Source organism: Canis lupus, chromosome 10, assembly GCF_048164855.1.
Source record: "Canis lupus baileyi chromosome 10, mCanLup2.hap1, whole genome shotgun sequence".
Lineage (NCBI taxonomy): Eukaryota > Metazoa > Chordata > Mammalia > Carnivora > Canidae > Canis > Canis lupus.
In genome coordinates, this window is record NC_132847.1 from 55,172,986 (window position 1) to 55,189,034 (window position 16,049).

The 16,049-nt window shown below is 52.6% G+C and overlaps 1 protein-coding gene across 6 annotated transcripts in view; it reads right to left on the bottom strand.

Annotated features, from left to right (window-relative positions):
• Positions 1 to 15,822, bottom strand: part of PAX5 (paired box 5) — a 195,644-nt gene extending 179,822 nt beyond the window's left edge. The window contains exons 1-2 of one of the 6 annotated variants that reach the window (XM_072841961.1): positions 15,536 to 15,822; positions 1,898 to 2,063 (exon numbers count right to left, since the gene is read on the bottom strand). In XM_072841961.1, coding sequence (XP_072698062.1) covers positions 1,898 to 2,063; positions 15,536 to 15,581 — 212 coding nt within the window. In that variant the 5' untranslated portion in view covers positions 15,582 to 15,822. Of the gene's footprint in view, positions 1 to 1,897; positions 2,064 to 7,934; positions 9,198 to 15,535 lie in introns of those variants that run through there. The other 5 variants (XM_072841964.1, XM_072841963.1, XM_072841965.1 and 2 more) reach the window with 5 other exon arrangements.
• Positions 15,823 to 16,049: the final 227 nt, after the last annotated feature.

A 16,049-nucleotide genomic window follows, 5' to 3' on the forward strand; every position in this document is an offset into this window, starting at 1 on the left:
GGCGCATAACTTCCGAGTGCCACTCTACCTAGTGACAAATCTATTCTGGGCCTCGGGAGGCCGCCGGCTGGACCTGGGAGGGTCCTCGTCCCCTTCAGTGTCCAGGGGCGATCTGGAGGGCTCCCGGGCACCAGAACACGAGGATCGGGCATCTGGACGTCCCCTCGGAGAAGGGCTCGATCTCGCCCTGAGAAGATTTCAAATAGCAACAAGATGTCGGCTCAGCAACGATGTCTCAGCAAAAACAAAGGAAGGGCCTTCTTTTTTCTCTCCCTCTCTCCCTCAGTGCGATGAAGAGGCTTCCCAAGAAGATAGCTAAGGTCCACTTGGCTCTTGAAGTCTGACACTGAGATAGTCTCAAATATTTCTTTCCTCCCTCCCTCTCTCTCTCCTTCTGTCTTGTCTTCACTGTTCTCTTCTAGCCTCTCTTTTTTTTTTGAATCAATCATTCTCTTTTCTCTTCATCCCCCTCTCTTCTCTATTTTTCTTCTTTTATCCTCACTCTCATCCTCCTGCTTAAAACCACCAAGCAACAAGAACACCATGCTGATGTCCAGCCTTCCTCCCTGAACTCGGGCTGGGGCTCATTCGCTGCTGAGTAATAAACAGGAGTGGAGCCCAGAGTCTCCCCGGCTGAGGCGACCTGGGGTGGGCAGGGGATAGGGGAGGCACACAAGGACCAACGTCCCCTAAGGGAATGCCAGCTCCCCGGCCTTGAAACTCCTTCCCTTGGCCTCCAGCAAGGCTCCGCAAGGTTAGAAACTGCTGTTCCCTCCATCTAAGAGAATTTTTTAAATTCCAGCAGATGAAAGGGAGAGAGCACACAGAAAATCACAATGTCACTGACATACTTCAAAATATTTATTTTCTGTTCAGGCAACTGTTCTCAAATCATCATGCAAGCCATGAGACCAAGGCTGTTTTCAGACCCAGGGAGAAAAATCCTGAGAAAGCACGGAACAACTCAACCTGAGAATACTCTGCCTGCCAGGCAGACCTCTAACAACTTCACGTGCCCAGAAACAAACCTGTGGCTTTGACTTTGGGGCACGGTGAGATGCCGATGGTCTAAGAGTCCTTGAGGCCTCCTGCCAGTCCGAGTACTGACTGGCTGGCTGGAGCCGGGTCAGTCCCTTGGCCTCGTAGATTTGTTTCCTCATCTTAAAATATTCTTCCCTGGATCATACTGAGGCTCTCCTGAGAAAATAAACAGGAGTGCTCAAAGGCTAGGCTATATAGCCCTCTGGGAGAATTGGCATTGTTAGTATTTTGCTGGCAGCAAATCGACAGGTCAAGTGGCAACTTTTAAATGTCAGATCTGAGAGTTAGTGTGTGTTTGAGGGTTTTTTTTTTCTCTCTCTAATATACACTTAGGATGCCTGTCACTACAAAGAAAACAAAACATAGAGGAGAAAAATACTACAGCCCAACATAATAAGGTTGATGATAACCCAAAGATGAAAATGACAGCTGACTCTTAAAACTGGAATGTATTTTTTGAAAACATTAAAATGAAACATTGAACATGATAATGTGATTTTATAACCTGTGGATTTTCCATCCCGCCCTCCTCAGGCCCCGGGCTCACCTAAGATGTGTAGGGGAAATTCCCAAGAACCTCTTACTCGTGGATCCTTTGGAATAATTCACCAGGCTTTCAGAAAGCATGTCATTCTTCCTGATTGAGTCACCCTATTCCACGTGTCACTTGAAACAGGGGTTTCCCAGGGCTACTTTGAACGGCCTTGAAAGGGCTTTGCAAACTCTAAAGTACTATGCATGTTAACGAAGTGCTACCATGATTTTCAATATGTCGCGGGCACATGGGACAGCTGCTGGGTCATGTTTTCGGTCGTTAACTGAAAAATCAAGGGAAGCCTGCAGCTCCTGCCTTTACCTGCCAAGAATTTTGCTGACACAACCATGGCTGACTCGAAGCTGCCTTGAGATGTCGCAGGGCCTGACACCTTGATGAGCAAGTTCCACTATCCTTTGGCGGACTACATCCGGGAGTGGCCGTCCATTCACAAAAACCCCCCCAAGCTGATTCACTCCTCCATGTCCTGAAACAGAAACAAAAGGCGAAGGAAAGGGTGGTTAGAACCAGTCACACAGTAGTAGAAGCGCTGTTGCAAGCACCCAGAGCCTCTCTGATCAGAAATGGCCACAGGCTGGATGTCTTGAGCCTAGAGTCTGATCATGCAGGCTTCATGAGCAACTCATTGCTTTTTAAAATTAACCTTTGCCTTTGTCCATCTTCACCCAGTCAATCGGGCTATTGATAACAAGCATCTCCACACTATGTTTCCTTTAGTTGCTAGCATTCGCCTTGTAATTTTTGTTAACAATGGAATATGTAAAAGACCCCAATCTATACTAGAGACACAACTTATTACAAGCATAATGCTGAGGTCTAAGGAATATCCTGGAGAGAAAATATGTTTTAAAGCACATTAATTTAAAGAGATTTTTTAAAAATAAAACCCTTTTCCTTTTAACAAATATCTGTAAAAGTGAAAAGGACTACTCCAATAAGCCTAGATCTCGGGGGGGGGGGGGGGGGAATGAATTGTTTATTTAAAGTCAGCAATTTGATTCAAGGTCTAAGGACTTAAGATTTTTTTTTAAATAGTGTCTGCTCAGTACTGAAACAAAATCCAACCACTGCCTTCACAAAAACCCTTTCTTTAGAAGATGTGGCTCATCCCTCAATAAGGGGAAAAAATAAACAAAAAAGGTGAGGCTGAGATGCAGACTTGACCACTGTACCCTCTCAGAGCACACAAAAGAAATGGGTCAGAGGATCACATTCCACTCTATCCCATCAGGATCTGTTATACAGGAGTTTCCCTGGAATTTCTGAAATGTTTTGCCATTGACAAGCAGCTTTAGGTTGGAGGGGGGGTGGTTCGGTGGTGAGAATAAAGAAGCTGGAGAAGGCTTCCGAGTCCCAGGTTTTACAAGGGCTCTGAGATGGATTTTAAGCAAAATGAGTCAGGGAAAGTATCTTCTCCACCCAACAAGCTCCCTTCTCTTACATCAAAGTCCATCTGAAGGGAAACAGGGATTCAAGTAAATGAAGAGTGAAACCAGTAAACACAGAGTGATCCAGGATAGCAACATCATTGACCTTGTAGCCGTTAATCAGCCACTAACTGACATCACTGAGGACAGTCAAAAGCCAAAATCCAAGTCCAAGCATTTATTTACCAATGCTGCAGGCAGCTCAGAGGCCAACGATGGCGAAATCTCCATCTAAACTGGCACTTGCCTGGGATTAGACTATACTAGGGAAGCTAGGGCATCTCAGACATCTCTGTCTGTCTCTCTCTCTCTCTCTCTCTCTCTCTCTCTCTCACACACACACACACACACACACACTCCAGTTCTAAAACATAAAATAGCCACCTCATGTCAGCTATCCCCCGCCCCAAACATTCAATAACATATCTAGGTTCATGAAGAACATCTGAAATAAAAGGGGAAAAACACCCATAACATAACCTATTTCCTTAAAACTGCCAAAGCAATTCACTAAAGTTTTCCATGAGGGTCCTAATTGAATATTTCTCCAAATTTCCAGGCTCAGGCTGATTTCAAGGAAAAACGCAATTTTATAGGTAACGACAGTACTTAATTCTAATTCTTAGTTGAATTTCTCTCTGATTTTTGAAATGAGCTTTAATTGGTTTTGATTGTTCTGAAACACCCCAAACATAAGAAAAAAGGAAAACCATCCCAAACAGGATTTCGCACTTAGAAACAAAACTGCATAGTTCACCTAAAACAGAAAGATTAGAACCACCCCTGGTCAAGGGCCTTAGGAAGGCTTTGTTCCAGGGTTGGGAACACCTAATAAAAAGGGATTGTACAGATCTTTAAAGAACATGCTGGATTGAAGAAAGTAAATTCAAAATTGGTACAAGCTCATCTGAGAGGACCAAAATGAAGCGAAAAGCATCCAGCACACTTTTTGGATAGCCTATTATCCGGGCCGTGTGACCCATTTGCAACTGCTTATTCCCTATACCACTGGCAATTTAACATTTCTGCCCAAAACACAGTGGCAACCTTCAGAGGACTTCAATTCCAAGAGCAGTCCTGCAGGACATATGTGAGTTTTGGGGATTGTTCGCATGATGGAAAAATCCCAAGGATCCGACACTCTAGGTGACAGCAGGTCCCCAAATCCTCTACTTTTGACCACAAAGACAAGGCTACCAATGTTCTTCGGGGCCTGACCCATATAACTACAGCTGACACCAGACTCAGGATGACCTGGCCCCCTGTCTCCCTCAACTTCCTGGAAAGACTCCCAAACTCCCTGGAAAGGCTGAGCCCTCTCGCCTCAATCACAGTCCTACCCAATAGAGCATTTCAAGGGTGGTGGGGAGGTAATTTACCTGGTCTGAGAAGGCAATGTCTCCCACTTACCCTGAGACTGGAAAGAAGTAAAACCTGAAGCCTGAGAGCAGGAGGCAGGATGGGAGAAAGAAAAGAGGAAAAGCAAGGGGGAAGGATGCAAAGCGTGGAAACAGATAGACAGCAAGGACAGAGAGCCTGGAAGGGAAGCCTCAGGTTAGAAAGGCAGAGAAGGGGGGAAAGGAATGCATTGGCTAGTACAGGCAAAGAAAAGAAAGGTGAGTGTGGCGCACAGTGGGAGGCGAGAAGACCAGAAGAGAAAATGGAGGAAGCCCAGTATAGGGGCATCTGGGAGACAGGGGACTTGTTTGGAGAGGAATCTTTGTTTTTCGGTACCACAGCTCCAGCCCTGCATCTCCTCAGAGAACCCAAGGTCCAGGCTCTACTTCCTACAGACTCCAGCTGGGTGAGGGTTCATCCCACATGAAGGTGCAGGTTCTCAGCTACCCTTCTCAGGGCCAAGTAGAATTTTAGGAGAGCCTGACACAGGGACGGATGCAAACAAATCAAGGCAAAACCAGGAAACTGACACACAGATACAAGGGAAACACAGCTCCACCCCCACAGGGCAGACCATGCAGGGTTTCGAGGTTGGGGGAGAGGGTTGAAGATACCCCCTGAGGCCTTTGTGGCTCTGGTCTGTGAGGGTTGGCCTGCATAGATGCTCCCTAGGACCTGAAAAGGGCATATTACTCACCAGGGGCCCTCTCCAAACCCCAAAGACCATGGCTAGGTAAAGGGTTGTGGGGAGAGGGCCTCTGCTGACTCAGTGGGAAGACCCTACTCCAAAATCCCACAGGGTTCTTGAAATTCCTCCTAGTAACACAGGAGAGGGTAAATGAAGAGGCACACAGAAATGCAAACAGAGACACAGGGAAAAAAGCAGGGATGAAATTTCCTCAACGGGCGCAAACCAACAGACACACGCTGACACAGATGGACAGTCGGGTCATGGATACAGATAGAGGTAAACCAGAGAGAGTGTCTTGCACATGCAAGACAGAACAGTCCACTGCCCTCTCTCTGGAATCTTGAGTCTCGCCCTCTCCCCTTCAGGGAATCCTGGAAGACCCAAGAACCAGCTCCAGCTTTGCCCATGTGAACTTCCTGTCAGTCTTTTTGTCTCTATGACTTCAATATCATACTCTGTAAAATGGGTTTAGCTGAAGGTTTAGATGAGACTCAGGTAGGAGGCTGGCCATAAAAGTGCTTTATAACTGGAAACCATACCTGGGGGAAGGAAACATCTAGGCAGGGGGGGTGGGAGGCCATTGTGCTGATGAAAATGATGAGTCTAGAATAGGGGGTAAGGGCAGGAGAACGCTGATTTCCCAGCAGTGCCTTCCCCTCCCCCAACACCACCTCCTCCCAGAAGCTGTCCTGCTCCAAGAGGGTGGGGGCAGGGAAGTAGGCGAAAAGAAGCTGACCAGGGCCAGGAAGGAAGAAGAGGAAGTGGGACTTGGTCTGAACCCCTACTATACCAGCAATCTCTCAGGATCTACTTGTGCACCCCCTCAATCACCAACAAATTGGGGCCAAGGGTGGGCCTACATTGTACAAGCAAATAGCTTTAGGCGTCAGAACCAAGGGCGCTTCCAGAGGAGCCGGCTCTGAAAGCTAGGCTGGCTGGGGCCCAGCCCCCACCATGCTGCCAGGAAGATTGAAACCGGGAGGAGGGAGCAGTTCTCGAGGAGGGGGCAGATGAAGGCCTGGACGAGGAGGGACAGAGACACAGGCATTTTCGGTTGGCCAACCGGCCCCTGGAAGGAACCACCCTCCCCACCCTCATGCTCTGCCTGGAGATCACTGATTCTGATGCTGTCTCCCCAAGGGCCCGGCGAACCCCAGGGCTCCAGGCTCTGCGTAGGAGGCAGTGAGGCTATGTGGATTCTGGCTGGCGAAGAGAGACCATGCAGGGGTCAGCCCTCCTCATTTTGTCCCTCAGTCGCTCCTTGGGTGAGCTAAAGCCTTGCCCACCTCTCAGGGTATTGACCCCAACTCGTTTGTTTTGTCGCTCACTCTTGGAGAGCAGATCCTCCCCGGAGTATGGCTCAAGTCTGCGCAGGAGACAGCTGCCGGGGCGCTGGGGTCACCATGGACTGGAAACCGTTTTGGCACAGGCCCCAAATGGTGAGGAATCGTTTGGGGTAGGACCGGTGCAAGCGGCTTCTCTGCGCAAATCTCCCCACTGCTTTGGTGGATTACCTTGTATTCGCGAAATTGACACAAAGAGAAAGTGACCTGCCCGCAACCAGCCCGGCGGCTGAGATCAGCATTTCCCGGCTCACCAGGCCACTCCGCCCTCCGGGGCAGAAACCGACAATTCGCTCGCCCGGGAAGCTTGCCTTCTCTCCAGCCGGGTCTATGCTGCCTTTGTTAAATAGGGGACTCACGGCTGGGTAAGCAGGAGCCTGGGCTGTCTGAGGGGAACCTGGCTTGGGGTAAGCTCCCTGTCCGGGAGCAACTCCCTGACCTGCCGCCCTGGGGACCGGAGCTGGGCACCCGGCTGGATGCCGCCAAAGCCTGGCGCCTTGCTCCGGCCCAGCTCTACAGCGTGCGGAAGGGAAACACGATTCGTTCCACTTGGAATTTCCTTGAAATCTCCGAATCTAATCCGGCGTTAACTCACCGTGAGAGGAGCGCTCATCTCACAGGAGGCTGTGCTAAAGGGTGAACCGGCAGATCTTGGCGGGTCAGGCAGCCCAGTCCGCCTTGCCTGGTGCCCAGAATGACCCTTCCAGTCTCCTACACACCCGTGGCTTTCAGAAAAGGGGGGGGGGGTTGGCGACGCCTGTTATGATGAACTGACTTCTTGATTTTTTTTTTTAAGGGGAGAAGCTATCATGTGGCAAGTGTCCTGAAGAGAAGGACTTGATAGTGTCTTTAAGGGTATCTCTATTTAAATTGGCAGCTTCTAAGCTCAGCTGAGGGGCTGCCACTGCGTTAATTTTTTCAAATCCCACTACTCAACTCCAGAACGCCTTTAGAGCTCTGGACTTGGTGTCCTTGCTTACCTCTCGGCCTCTTCCTCCACACATACAAGCACACAGGCATGGCTGGGGCCCCAATTTCCCTCCAAGCTTCAGTCCTCATCAGCCCCAGGGCTGCAAAAGACGACACCCGGGTAGGGGTGTGGGGCGCTGTCTGAGACTCAAGACTGACCTCTCCCTACAACTTCCTGCCCTCCGACTAGCCAGTCCTAGAGCCCTCTTCAGGTCCGAACCAGGATTCTCCCGACATGCAGAGATGTTGCAGCCGGAGCCCTGAGAGGCTGCAGCTGGAAGCCTATACTACCCGGTTGCTGGAGGCGGGATTCCCCGTGGCAGGTGCTCCGGCCGGGGAACCGGGCGCGTAGTTCCACATGCCCTGCCTGGGAGCGCTTCACTTTGCCAACTTGACTGCGCTGCTACGGGAGTCCTGAGTCCTCCCGGGCCTGGTTCCTGCCCCGCGGTCCGGCACACCCCACCCGTCCCGGCCGGAGAGTGAGAGAAGCGAGCTCGCCGCCTACTTACTATGCATGGATGCAAACGGGTCGTGCTTACAGTGTATTTCCATCGGGGCGCTCCAGACTGCAGGCCGGCCCACGCCGCCGCCTCCCGGCGCCAAGGGGCTGCCCAGCGCGGCGAGGGAGCCGCGCCGCCAGGCCGGGTACTGTGCGATCGGGGCTCCGACAGCGCCGCGGGAGCTTCGGGGCCTCTCTCCGAGCCGCTCCGCCGGAGATCGCCGGGAGCTGCGTCTGGAGGCGGGAAACGGCGCTGGTGCGGTCCGGCCGGGAGCGGAGCGCGCAACTCCCGGTGCCTCTCCTCCGGGGCTGTCTCAGGCAGCGGCTGCGGGCCGGAGCCGGAGTAGCTGCGGCCAGGGAACCGGCAGCTGCGGGGGCATAGCGCAGGGGCCCCCGGCCTCCCGCAGGAGCGGCTCCGAGGAGGCCTGCGGGACGCACGGCCCTTGGCTTCAGTCCGCGGGCAGCGAGGCCCGAGGGCTGCCAGGCTGGTTCCGCGGCCTCGCTCGCTGCCTCTGGAGTCTCTCCTCGACTCCTCGGCTCTGCTGGATCCTTCCCCTGCCTCTCTGAGTCTCTGGGGCTCGGAGTTGCAGCCCCAGCCTCTCTGCACCCGGCAATCCGACGTCTCGGACGAAGTTGCAAAGAACTTCCTCTCTGGCGGCGCTGGGGCCCCCGCGGGCTCGGAGACGCTTCCGCCACTGACGTTGGGGCCGTGACTCCCGGGTCCCCAAGGCGCTCGCAGCTCTCCACCGCCGGACCCTCCGCCTTCAAAGTTCCCCCGGCCCCCGAGGATGCCCCATCGCTGGGACCGAGAAGGGGGACCACAGCGGCGACCTCCTCCGCGTCTGAGTATCTGCCTCGCGCGCACCAACTCCTCGAGCCCCCCTGCCCTCTCTCAGGGGTCTGGGTCCACTGTTTTTCAGTTGCCTCTTCCGGGACGGCCGCCGCGCCTGCCCCCCGGCGCGTAGCGAGGGACAGAGATAACGGAAGGTCCCCTCCACCAAGGCCGCCGGGACCGCCGGTGCTGAGATGCAGCCGCTGTCGGCTTCGGCTGCCCGCGCTGCCGCCGCCGCCGCCGCCGCCGCCGCCGCCGGCGCTAGCCCTCCGCCTGCTCGGCGCGCACAGTGCGCCACCGCGCCGCCCCGAAGCCGCTTTCAGGACCCGCTGCGTGTGGACAGCGCCGCCCGGGGCTCAGCCTCCCTCCGGGCGGGGGCGAGGCGGGGGCTGACCTGCCAATCACGCTCCATCAAGCCAATCAGAGCTGCGGCAGCCGGCCCTGGCCCGAGACACCGCCCCATTGGCTGAGCCACCGGCGGGCTCCGCCTGATTAGCGGATACCTGGGCAATAGGAGAGAATGGGGGGCGGGGCCCAGGCGGCGGCGCCACGTTCATTGACAAACGCGCGGGGCGAAGGCCTAGTGGAGCGCGGGTGGGGGGAGGGGTCGGGGGAGCCACACCGGGCCTGGAGAGTCCCTTCGCAGATCCGGCGGGAGCCTGACCTCCCTGCCACAGCGTCGGGACCCTGGGACACCCCGAGGGACTGGGGGCAGCCAGAGTGGGGGTGAGGAGGTGAAGGGTGACGGTGGAAGCGCAGCCTCCTGAAAACATACACGCGGATGGTGGAGGAGAATAGGAGCGCGGGAGAGATCCAGCGTTCGATCTGAGCACCGCCAGATTCGCGACCGACTCGTAACGTGCGCACATCTGCCCTACTCCGACCTCAGTTTCCTCATCTGTGAAATGGGTGGAGTCGGCTTACCTAGACTTTCACGGAAGCTCCTTCCAGAGGAAACATTTCGCAGTTTTGTCAAGCGCCTACTAAGCCGCTGCTGTCGCCTCTTCGTCCAACCCCCTTCCTCGATTTTACCCTCAGGGGATCTCAATTCTGCGCTAACAGAAAGGCAGAGACCTTAAGGGGAGAGAAATCTCACACTCCTTTAAAAGTCTGTAATCAGGGTGCTCCTGGGCGAGGAAACAAATTGTGGCTTTGGACCAGGTTGTTCAAGCACTGAGCCCAAAGTCTCTCTTTCCAGTCTCAGACCAGGAGTTGCCAGATGCTTTGGGGGCTAGTGATGCACAACTGAAGGCTTCTGTTTCCAGGGGTAATTCTGCATCTAGCGCAAGGCTTCTTGGGAACTAAAAGAAGCCAGCCGCGTTAGTCCAGTGGTAATGAGCGTTCCTGAAGCTGGCAGGTAGGCAGGCGAGTTCTATCTGCAACTATCTATCCAGGCATGCTACCAGGCTGCTGTCAAGAAAACCCCACCTTCCCTCTTCCAGGGAAGTTCCTGTTGCTTTAAAGACAAGATGGGTGGATTTCTAGCAGACTCTCCGGATCCAGAAGGGCAGAGTTTGGTCCAGCAAGTCTCAGTTTCTCAGCGGTGTGAGGCCCTGGGACCACAATCAAAGGAATGTACTTTGAAAAGGAAGCCTGTGACAACTATCCTACACTCAGGGGGCAAAGTCACTGAAGACTACTGTGACTCCTGTGCCCGCAGCTACTGCAAGTGGTCCAAAGACCCACTATTTCTAATTCACAAGTAATGATCCTCTAATAGTAAACATAAGTCCACAAAAAAAAAAAAAAAAAAAAAGAGGAAGGGCTCTGAGATGGCTTCTCCAGATCTGAGCTTATAAGGAAGACAGCCCAGGTTGACCCTGAGAAGGCTCTTGGTTCATTCTCTGCCTCAGTCTCCCTTCTCTCTACCTCTACCCCATTTCTCATACCCTACATTGGGGTCAGCCCTCAGTCTCACCTCCTGTTACTGTCCCAGACCCAGCTGCCCCTGACCGGTAGATAAGTTTCCGGTGCTGACACCGTCCCCACCCCCTCCAGGGCACAGCTGCGTTAAACGGCCCCAGGCGGGCCTCTGGGGGCCCAGAAGGCTGTAATGTGCACTGGGGTGGAGTGGCTGCATTCTCTCCTTTGTCTGGAACCCCGCAGGTCCAGATCCTGGGGGATAGAGGGAAACCTCCAAGTCCTTCCTCCACTCCCTCAACCCTACCTCTGCCTTGAAGCAGGAAGAACGCAAAAGCCTAGAGGAACCGGGATGAGTTAAAGTTCTCACATTCTCTCCACCCCCAAGGTGAGCGGTGGATAAAAAGTGACTAGAATTCGACGTGGTGTCTCAGCGTTCCTGGAGAAGCGGGAGTCTGGGGACTCCCTGAGGGATGCAGCCAGTGAGACCTCCACCTCCAGCCCTACTAATTGAGTTCAGGCTTAGAAACTCAAATTCTAAAGTTTTAGAGCCTAAAGGGCCCTGAGGCTATGGTTTCCCCCATTTTACAGATGCCTAACCTGAGGCGAGGAGGGCTTTGTCCAAGGTCACATAGAAAGCCTAAAGTAGAGGCAAGGCTGTGGGCTGGGAACTTCTTTCTCAGATGGGCCTCTCCAGAGCCACTCTTGGGATAGCAGGGAGTTTGGGGGTGGGGTGAGGGGGTGTATGCTCCCAAATCAAACAATCCAGTTAGGTAGGGTATGCCGGTACAAACCAGTTTTTCTCCCAATACCTGTGCGGCAGGGACAGAATACTGAGTACTGCCGGGATGGGATGGAACCACAGATATTAACCGAGCAGGAACAGCTTGGATTCCCATTTCACACAGAGAGTGTGCAGCTTCAGGACGGTGTTGGGCTGCCTAATTTGTGGGGCGACAGGTGCCCAGGACAGAGGAAGATTCCCTTTGGGTAGGGTTATTCACCGCCTCCAAGCGGGCTGTCTTCCGGGAACTTCTTCTAATGCCAAGAGGCGCCACCAGACCTGACAACCTGGCCACCTAGCCCAGCCTTACAGGCTACCAAACGGCGACCCAAGAAGTTACACAACTAGCCCAAGATTACACAGCGATTCTATGACAGAGCTGGGCTTCTGAGCCACAGCCCTGCCTCCTCCGAGGGCTCACCAGCACACAAGTCAGTGAGACTTGCAGGGAGACAAGTAATGAGAGATGGACCAGACTAGCAGGGAGCTGGTCTCAAAGCCCTGGCACTGAATCCTGTCAGACCTCGCTGTGTGTTAAGTTGGGGGTTACATTCCCCCAACCACACAACTTTGGGCAGGGTCCCCTGTGCTAAGCGCTGGAGGCGGAGATTGGGAAAGGAAACTATCCGGGAAGAAACTCAATTTACAGAAGTCGAATTGTCTTTGAAAGTTTTGCTATTGAAAGAAAGCCCATTGAGAATTATTGAGAAGCCAAAATACCTGCAGAGGAACAAGTCCACCTTGATCTTGAGCCAGCAACCTGCCGTCACTCAGAACAGGCTCCCTCCCTGTCTGCCCTTTCTCTCCGCAGGGTCACCCCCTACTGTACAGCCAGGGGCCTCTCGGGGGTTGAGGCTGCTGTAGGGCTCTAGGGCCCTGAAATCGACTCTTCCAGCCCACATCCCTGCTCTTGCTTCAGGCAAAGCAAGGCATACAGGGCTCAGATTAGTTGCTCAATTTGGGAGAGTTAGAGATGCTGCTCCCATCTCAGCCCTAACTTGGTAGGTCCTCTCTCTGTAACCTTCATTTTATTTTTTTATTTTATTTTATTTTATTTTTTTAAGGTTTGGTTTTGTTTAGTATCTCTATACCCAACATGGAGGCTTCCACTCACAACTCCAAGATCAAGAATCGAATGCTCTTTTGACTGAGCCAGCCAGGTGCTCCCTCTCCGACCCTCATTTTAAAAAGTATCAAAGAGAGAGAGCAACTGACCCGGGTTACGCAGATAGTTGGGCAGCGTGGATTCCTGTGTGATTCCTGCAGCTGGATCGGGGTCTTCCTGTAGGCATTGTTGAAGTAGGTGGAATTTACCAAAATTTTCAAAAACCATGTACACTGCCTTTGTCAGGGTTTGCTATCACCACCAATGGGCACTGCAGGACAGACGCTCTGGCACTACCTTTTTCTCTCCCAAAGATTTCAGGCTAAAGGCCCCTTCTCCTAGGGCTCAGCTTCCCTATATATCTAATGGGGAGAAGAACCCCTGAGATGAGGCCTCCCAACGTTCTGAAAGATAAAGATCCATGGTTAGGGAGGACTGTTATTCCAACATGCCCATTCTGGATGCTGGGAGACTGGATGCTGATGCTCAGACAGTGTTCGGCCTCTCCTAGCCTTCCTGGCCCTGGACTCCTTAAGCCAGCTTGGCCAATAGTCGTTTTTCTCCAAGGGGGACCTTGACAGATGGAGCTCTATCTCCTCTCTTGGCAAGAATGAGAGGTCTAAGGGTAGAGAAGTCACCTTCCAGTCCTACTCCCTCCATACCTCTTGCTATATGATGTCAGACAAATCCTTGCCCCTTTCTGGACATCAGTTTTTCCTTTTTTGGTACCCCAATGAAGAGGCTAGACAGGAGGATCTTTAAGTGGTTCTGTGCTCGAGGCTGACCTTACCTGATCTTGGGCTTAGAGCTAAAAGGGTATATACACTCCTTCCCCATTGTACAGATGGGGAAACTGAGGTCATGAGAGAGAATGGAACACAGTTCTGAAGGAAGGAAAAGGAGGTCAAGTGGCCCATTAAAGGCCTTGAAATTGGGAGATGGGAAAAGTCCAGACAAAACCCCTGAAACAAGACATAGATGTCCATCCCCCCCAATTCCCCCCCCCGCCCCCCCCACCCCCCCCCCACCCCCGCCAGCTTTTCAGCTCTCTCCTCCTTCCCCAGCTAGGACCTAGGCAGGTGCAGACAGAAGGAAGTGTCACCTGAGAGGTCTGCCCTCTGCAAGGCAGGCGGCCCTTACCCCAGCCCAAAGGAGAAGAGGGGGCGTGGCTCTCCAGATTTTTAAACTGGGGCCAGACTAGGACCCCCAGCCCCACCCAGGTCGGCCTTACTGAGGAATGAAATGCTTTATTGATTAAACGATTATTCAGGCGATTGAACTAATCAAAGAGCCCATCGACCGCCCTGAATTACATTCTTGGTAGACAGCTCGTAGGGAGAGGCAGCCGTGCCAGCCACGCAGACACTCCCCCAGACCCTCACGTGCCTCTGACCCATTCCCAACACACACAGAACACCTAGTCCTCTTTCTGGGAAGGGCAACTCTAGGAGTCCCAGCTACCAAGGGACCCAAGGCGGGGAGGGAAGGTGGGATGGAGCAGGGACGGTTTCCAGGTTCCCTTTCTTGCACCTTTGCCCAGGAATCCTTTTTAATTCCCCACCTCTTAGATTTCTGCCCTCACTTATTACAATTCTGGAAATCTACCTATGCCCAGGGAGTTGTCCTGGGCTTGCAGTTTAAGTCCACCCCTCTCTCTCTGCTTTTTGACCTGTATTTAAGGTTGGGGGTGGAGGTAAGGCCTCAAAGATCTACAGGGATAAGAGAAGTGGAATAATTCTTGCCAGCAAGGCCAGTGTGTTTGGGGGAGGCTAGTACACTTGGCCTAATGAGTAAAAGAGTCTCCTATACCCAGCTTTAATCTCAGGACAAACTGAGGCCTCCTGTTGCCTGCCACCTCCTCTTAGATATAAACACATTCTACTACCTACTGCCTGGGCCTGTGGGTGGCACACTGGGCCCTGTGCCAGGAAGGACTGTGTATACAGGCACCAGAGTTGAATGCTAGGCACACATGTCCATCTACTTGTGCTCTCCTTCATTGGAGCAGCACCCACAAGATAAAACCCAAGCAACACAGGACACACACACACACACACACACACACACACACCATTGTCAAAGTCTTAGTCTTGTCTAGGTGAAAGTGAAGGCAGGCTGGAGGTCCCTAGAAATGTCACAAGTGACCCAAAGGTTGCCTGCCCTCACCTGCTAAGGTTGTGCCTGCCACAGGAGATGATTTTATACAAATGGTACACTAAACAGTGCCCAGAGTGAAAGAGTGTGCACCACTCATCGAGGGACTGCACCCCCTGAAATCACACGTCCACTCCTGGTTCTCCCAACAGAATGTGACCTGAGCCTAACTATTAACAGGCTTAGCCCAACAGACCCACCAGAGCGCTGGATCCACCTCTGAGCCTAGAGGCAGGCACTTTTGTGTACGTTGGCATGCACACAGTGAACAACTGTTGACTTCCAAAAATGGAGGGGTCAGTGTAACGGCCTCCTTCTCAACTCCAAAAGCACTGGGATACGACTGGTGAACGCAGAGTAGATATACACTCAGACACTTACCCAAATTACATATACTCCACTCACAGACACACATTTTGGATACGCAGAGTACAGTACTCAGAAATACCAACTAAGAAACATGCACTACCACACTCATGAATATAAGGATACACATACACACAGGCACATAAATCCTTGGTCACACACATTTTGAAAATACATGCACAGGGACTTATAAACTCAGTGTCACTCATGCACACTCTGAGCCCCTATGTAAACACGCAGACCCAAACGAACTTTCAGACCTCCAGATAGTCACCCATATAAGCGTTCAGAAACAGAGAAAAACACAAACTCACAGACACTTGGGCTGTTGCAGAAGTGTGTGAACAAATTGGTGAAAAGACATACAAACTCACCGCAGACAGACACGCAGTCAATATCTGAGAAAATGCGGCTCCCTCCCTCCCCCAGGGCCGACGTGCTTGAGGACCAGAGCTGGCCGGGTCCTGGAATTAGCACGCCTGGAGCCTGGCGCCCGAATCGCAGTCCTACCTGTCCTGCCGCTCCGAGGAGTCGGGTAATTTTTCTCTAAATCCATTTTGATTTTCAGAACTTGAAGTGGACGAGGGAAAAAGTTTCCACTTTTTTTGTGTGCTTCTTTTTCTTTCTTTCTTTTTTCTTTTTTCTTTTCTTTCTTCCTTTCTTTTTTTTTCTTTCTCTCTCTCTCTTCTCTCTCTCTCTCTCTCTCTTTTTTTTTTTTTTTTTTTTGGTGCCAGGGGCCGCTCACAGGTCGGAATAATTCAAGCCTTCCGCTCCCCCGCCGAGCTGGGGTAGCTGATCACTGAGCTGAAACTAAACGTTTTAGGTGGAAAAAAAGCGTCCGAAGGCACCGTGAAATGATTAAGGAACTAAAGAGCTTCTCGCCATGTGAGATCATGTCCTGTTCTCGCCAACATCACAAGATGTCCCCAGACACGCCGCGCCCCCAGCGTGCCGCCCCGCGCTGCGGGCCGGAGCAGGGCAAGGGGTCCGCGCTGTGCGGCCGGGCCTGCTCAGCTGGCCAGAC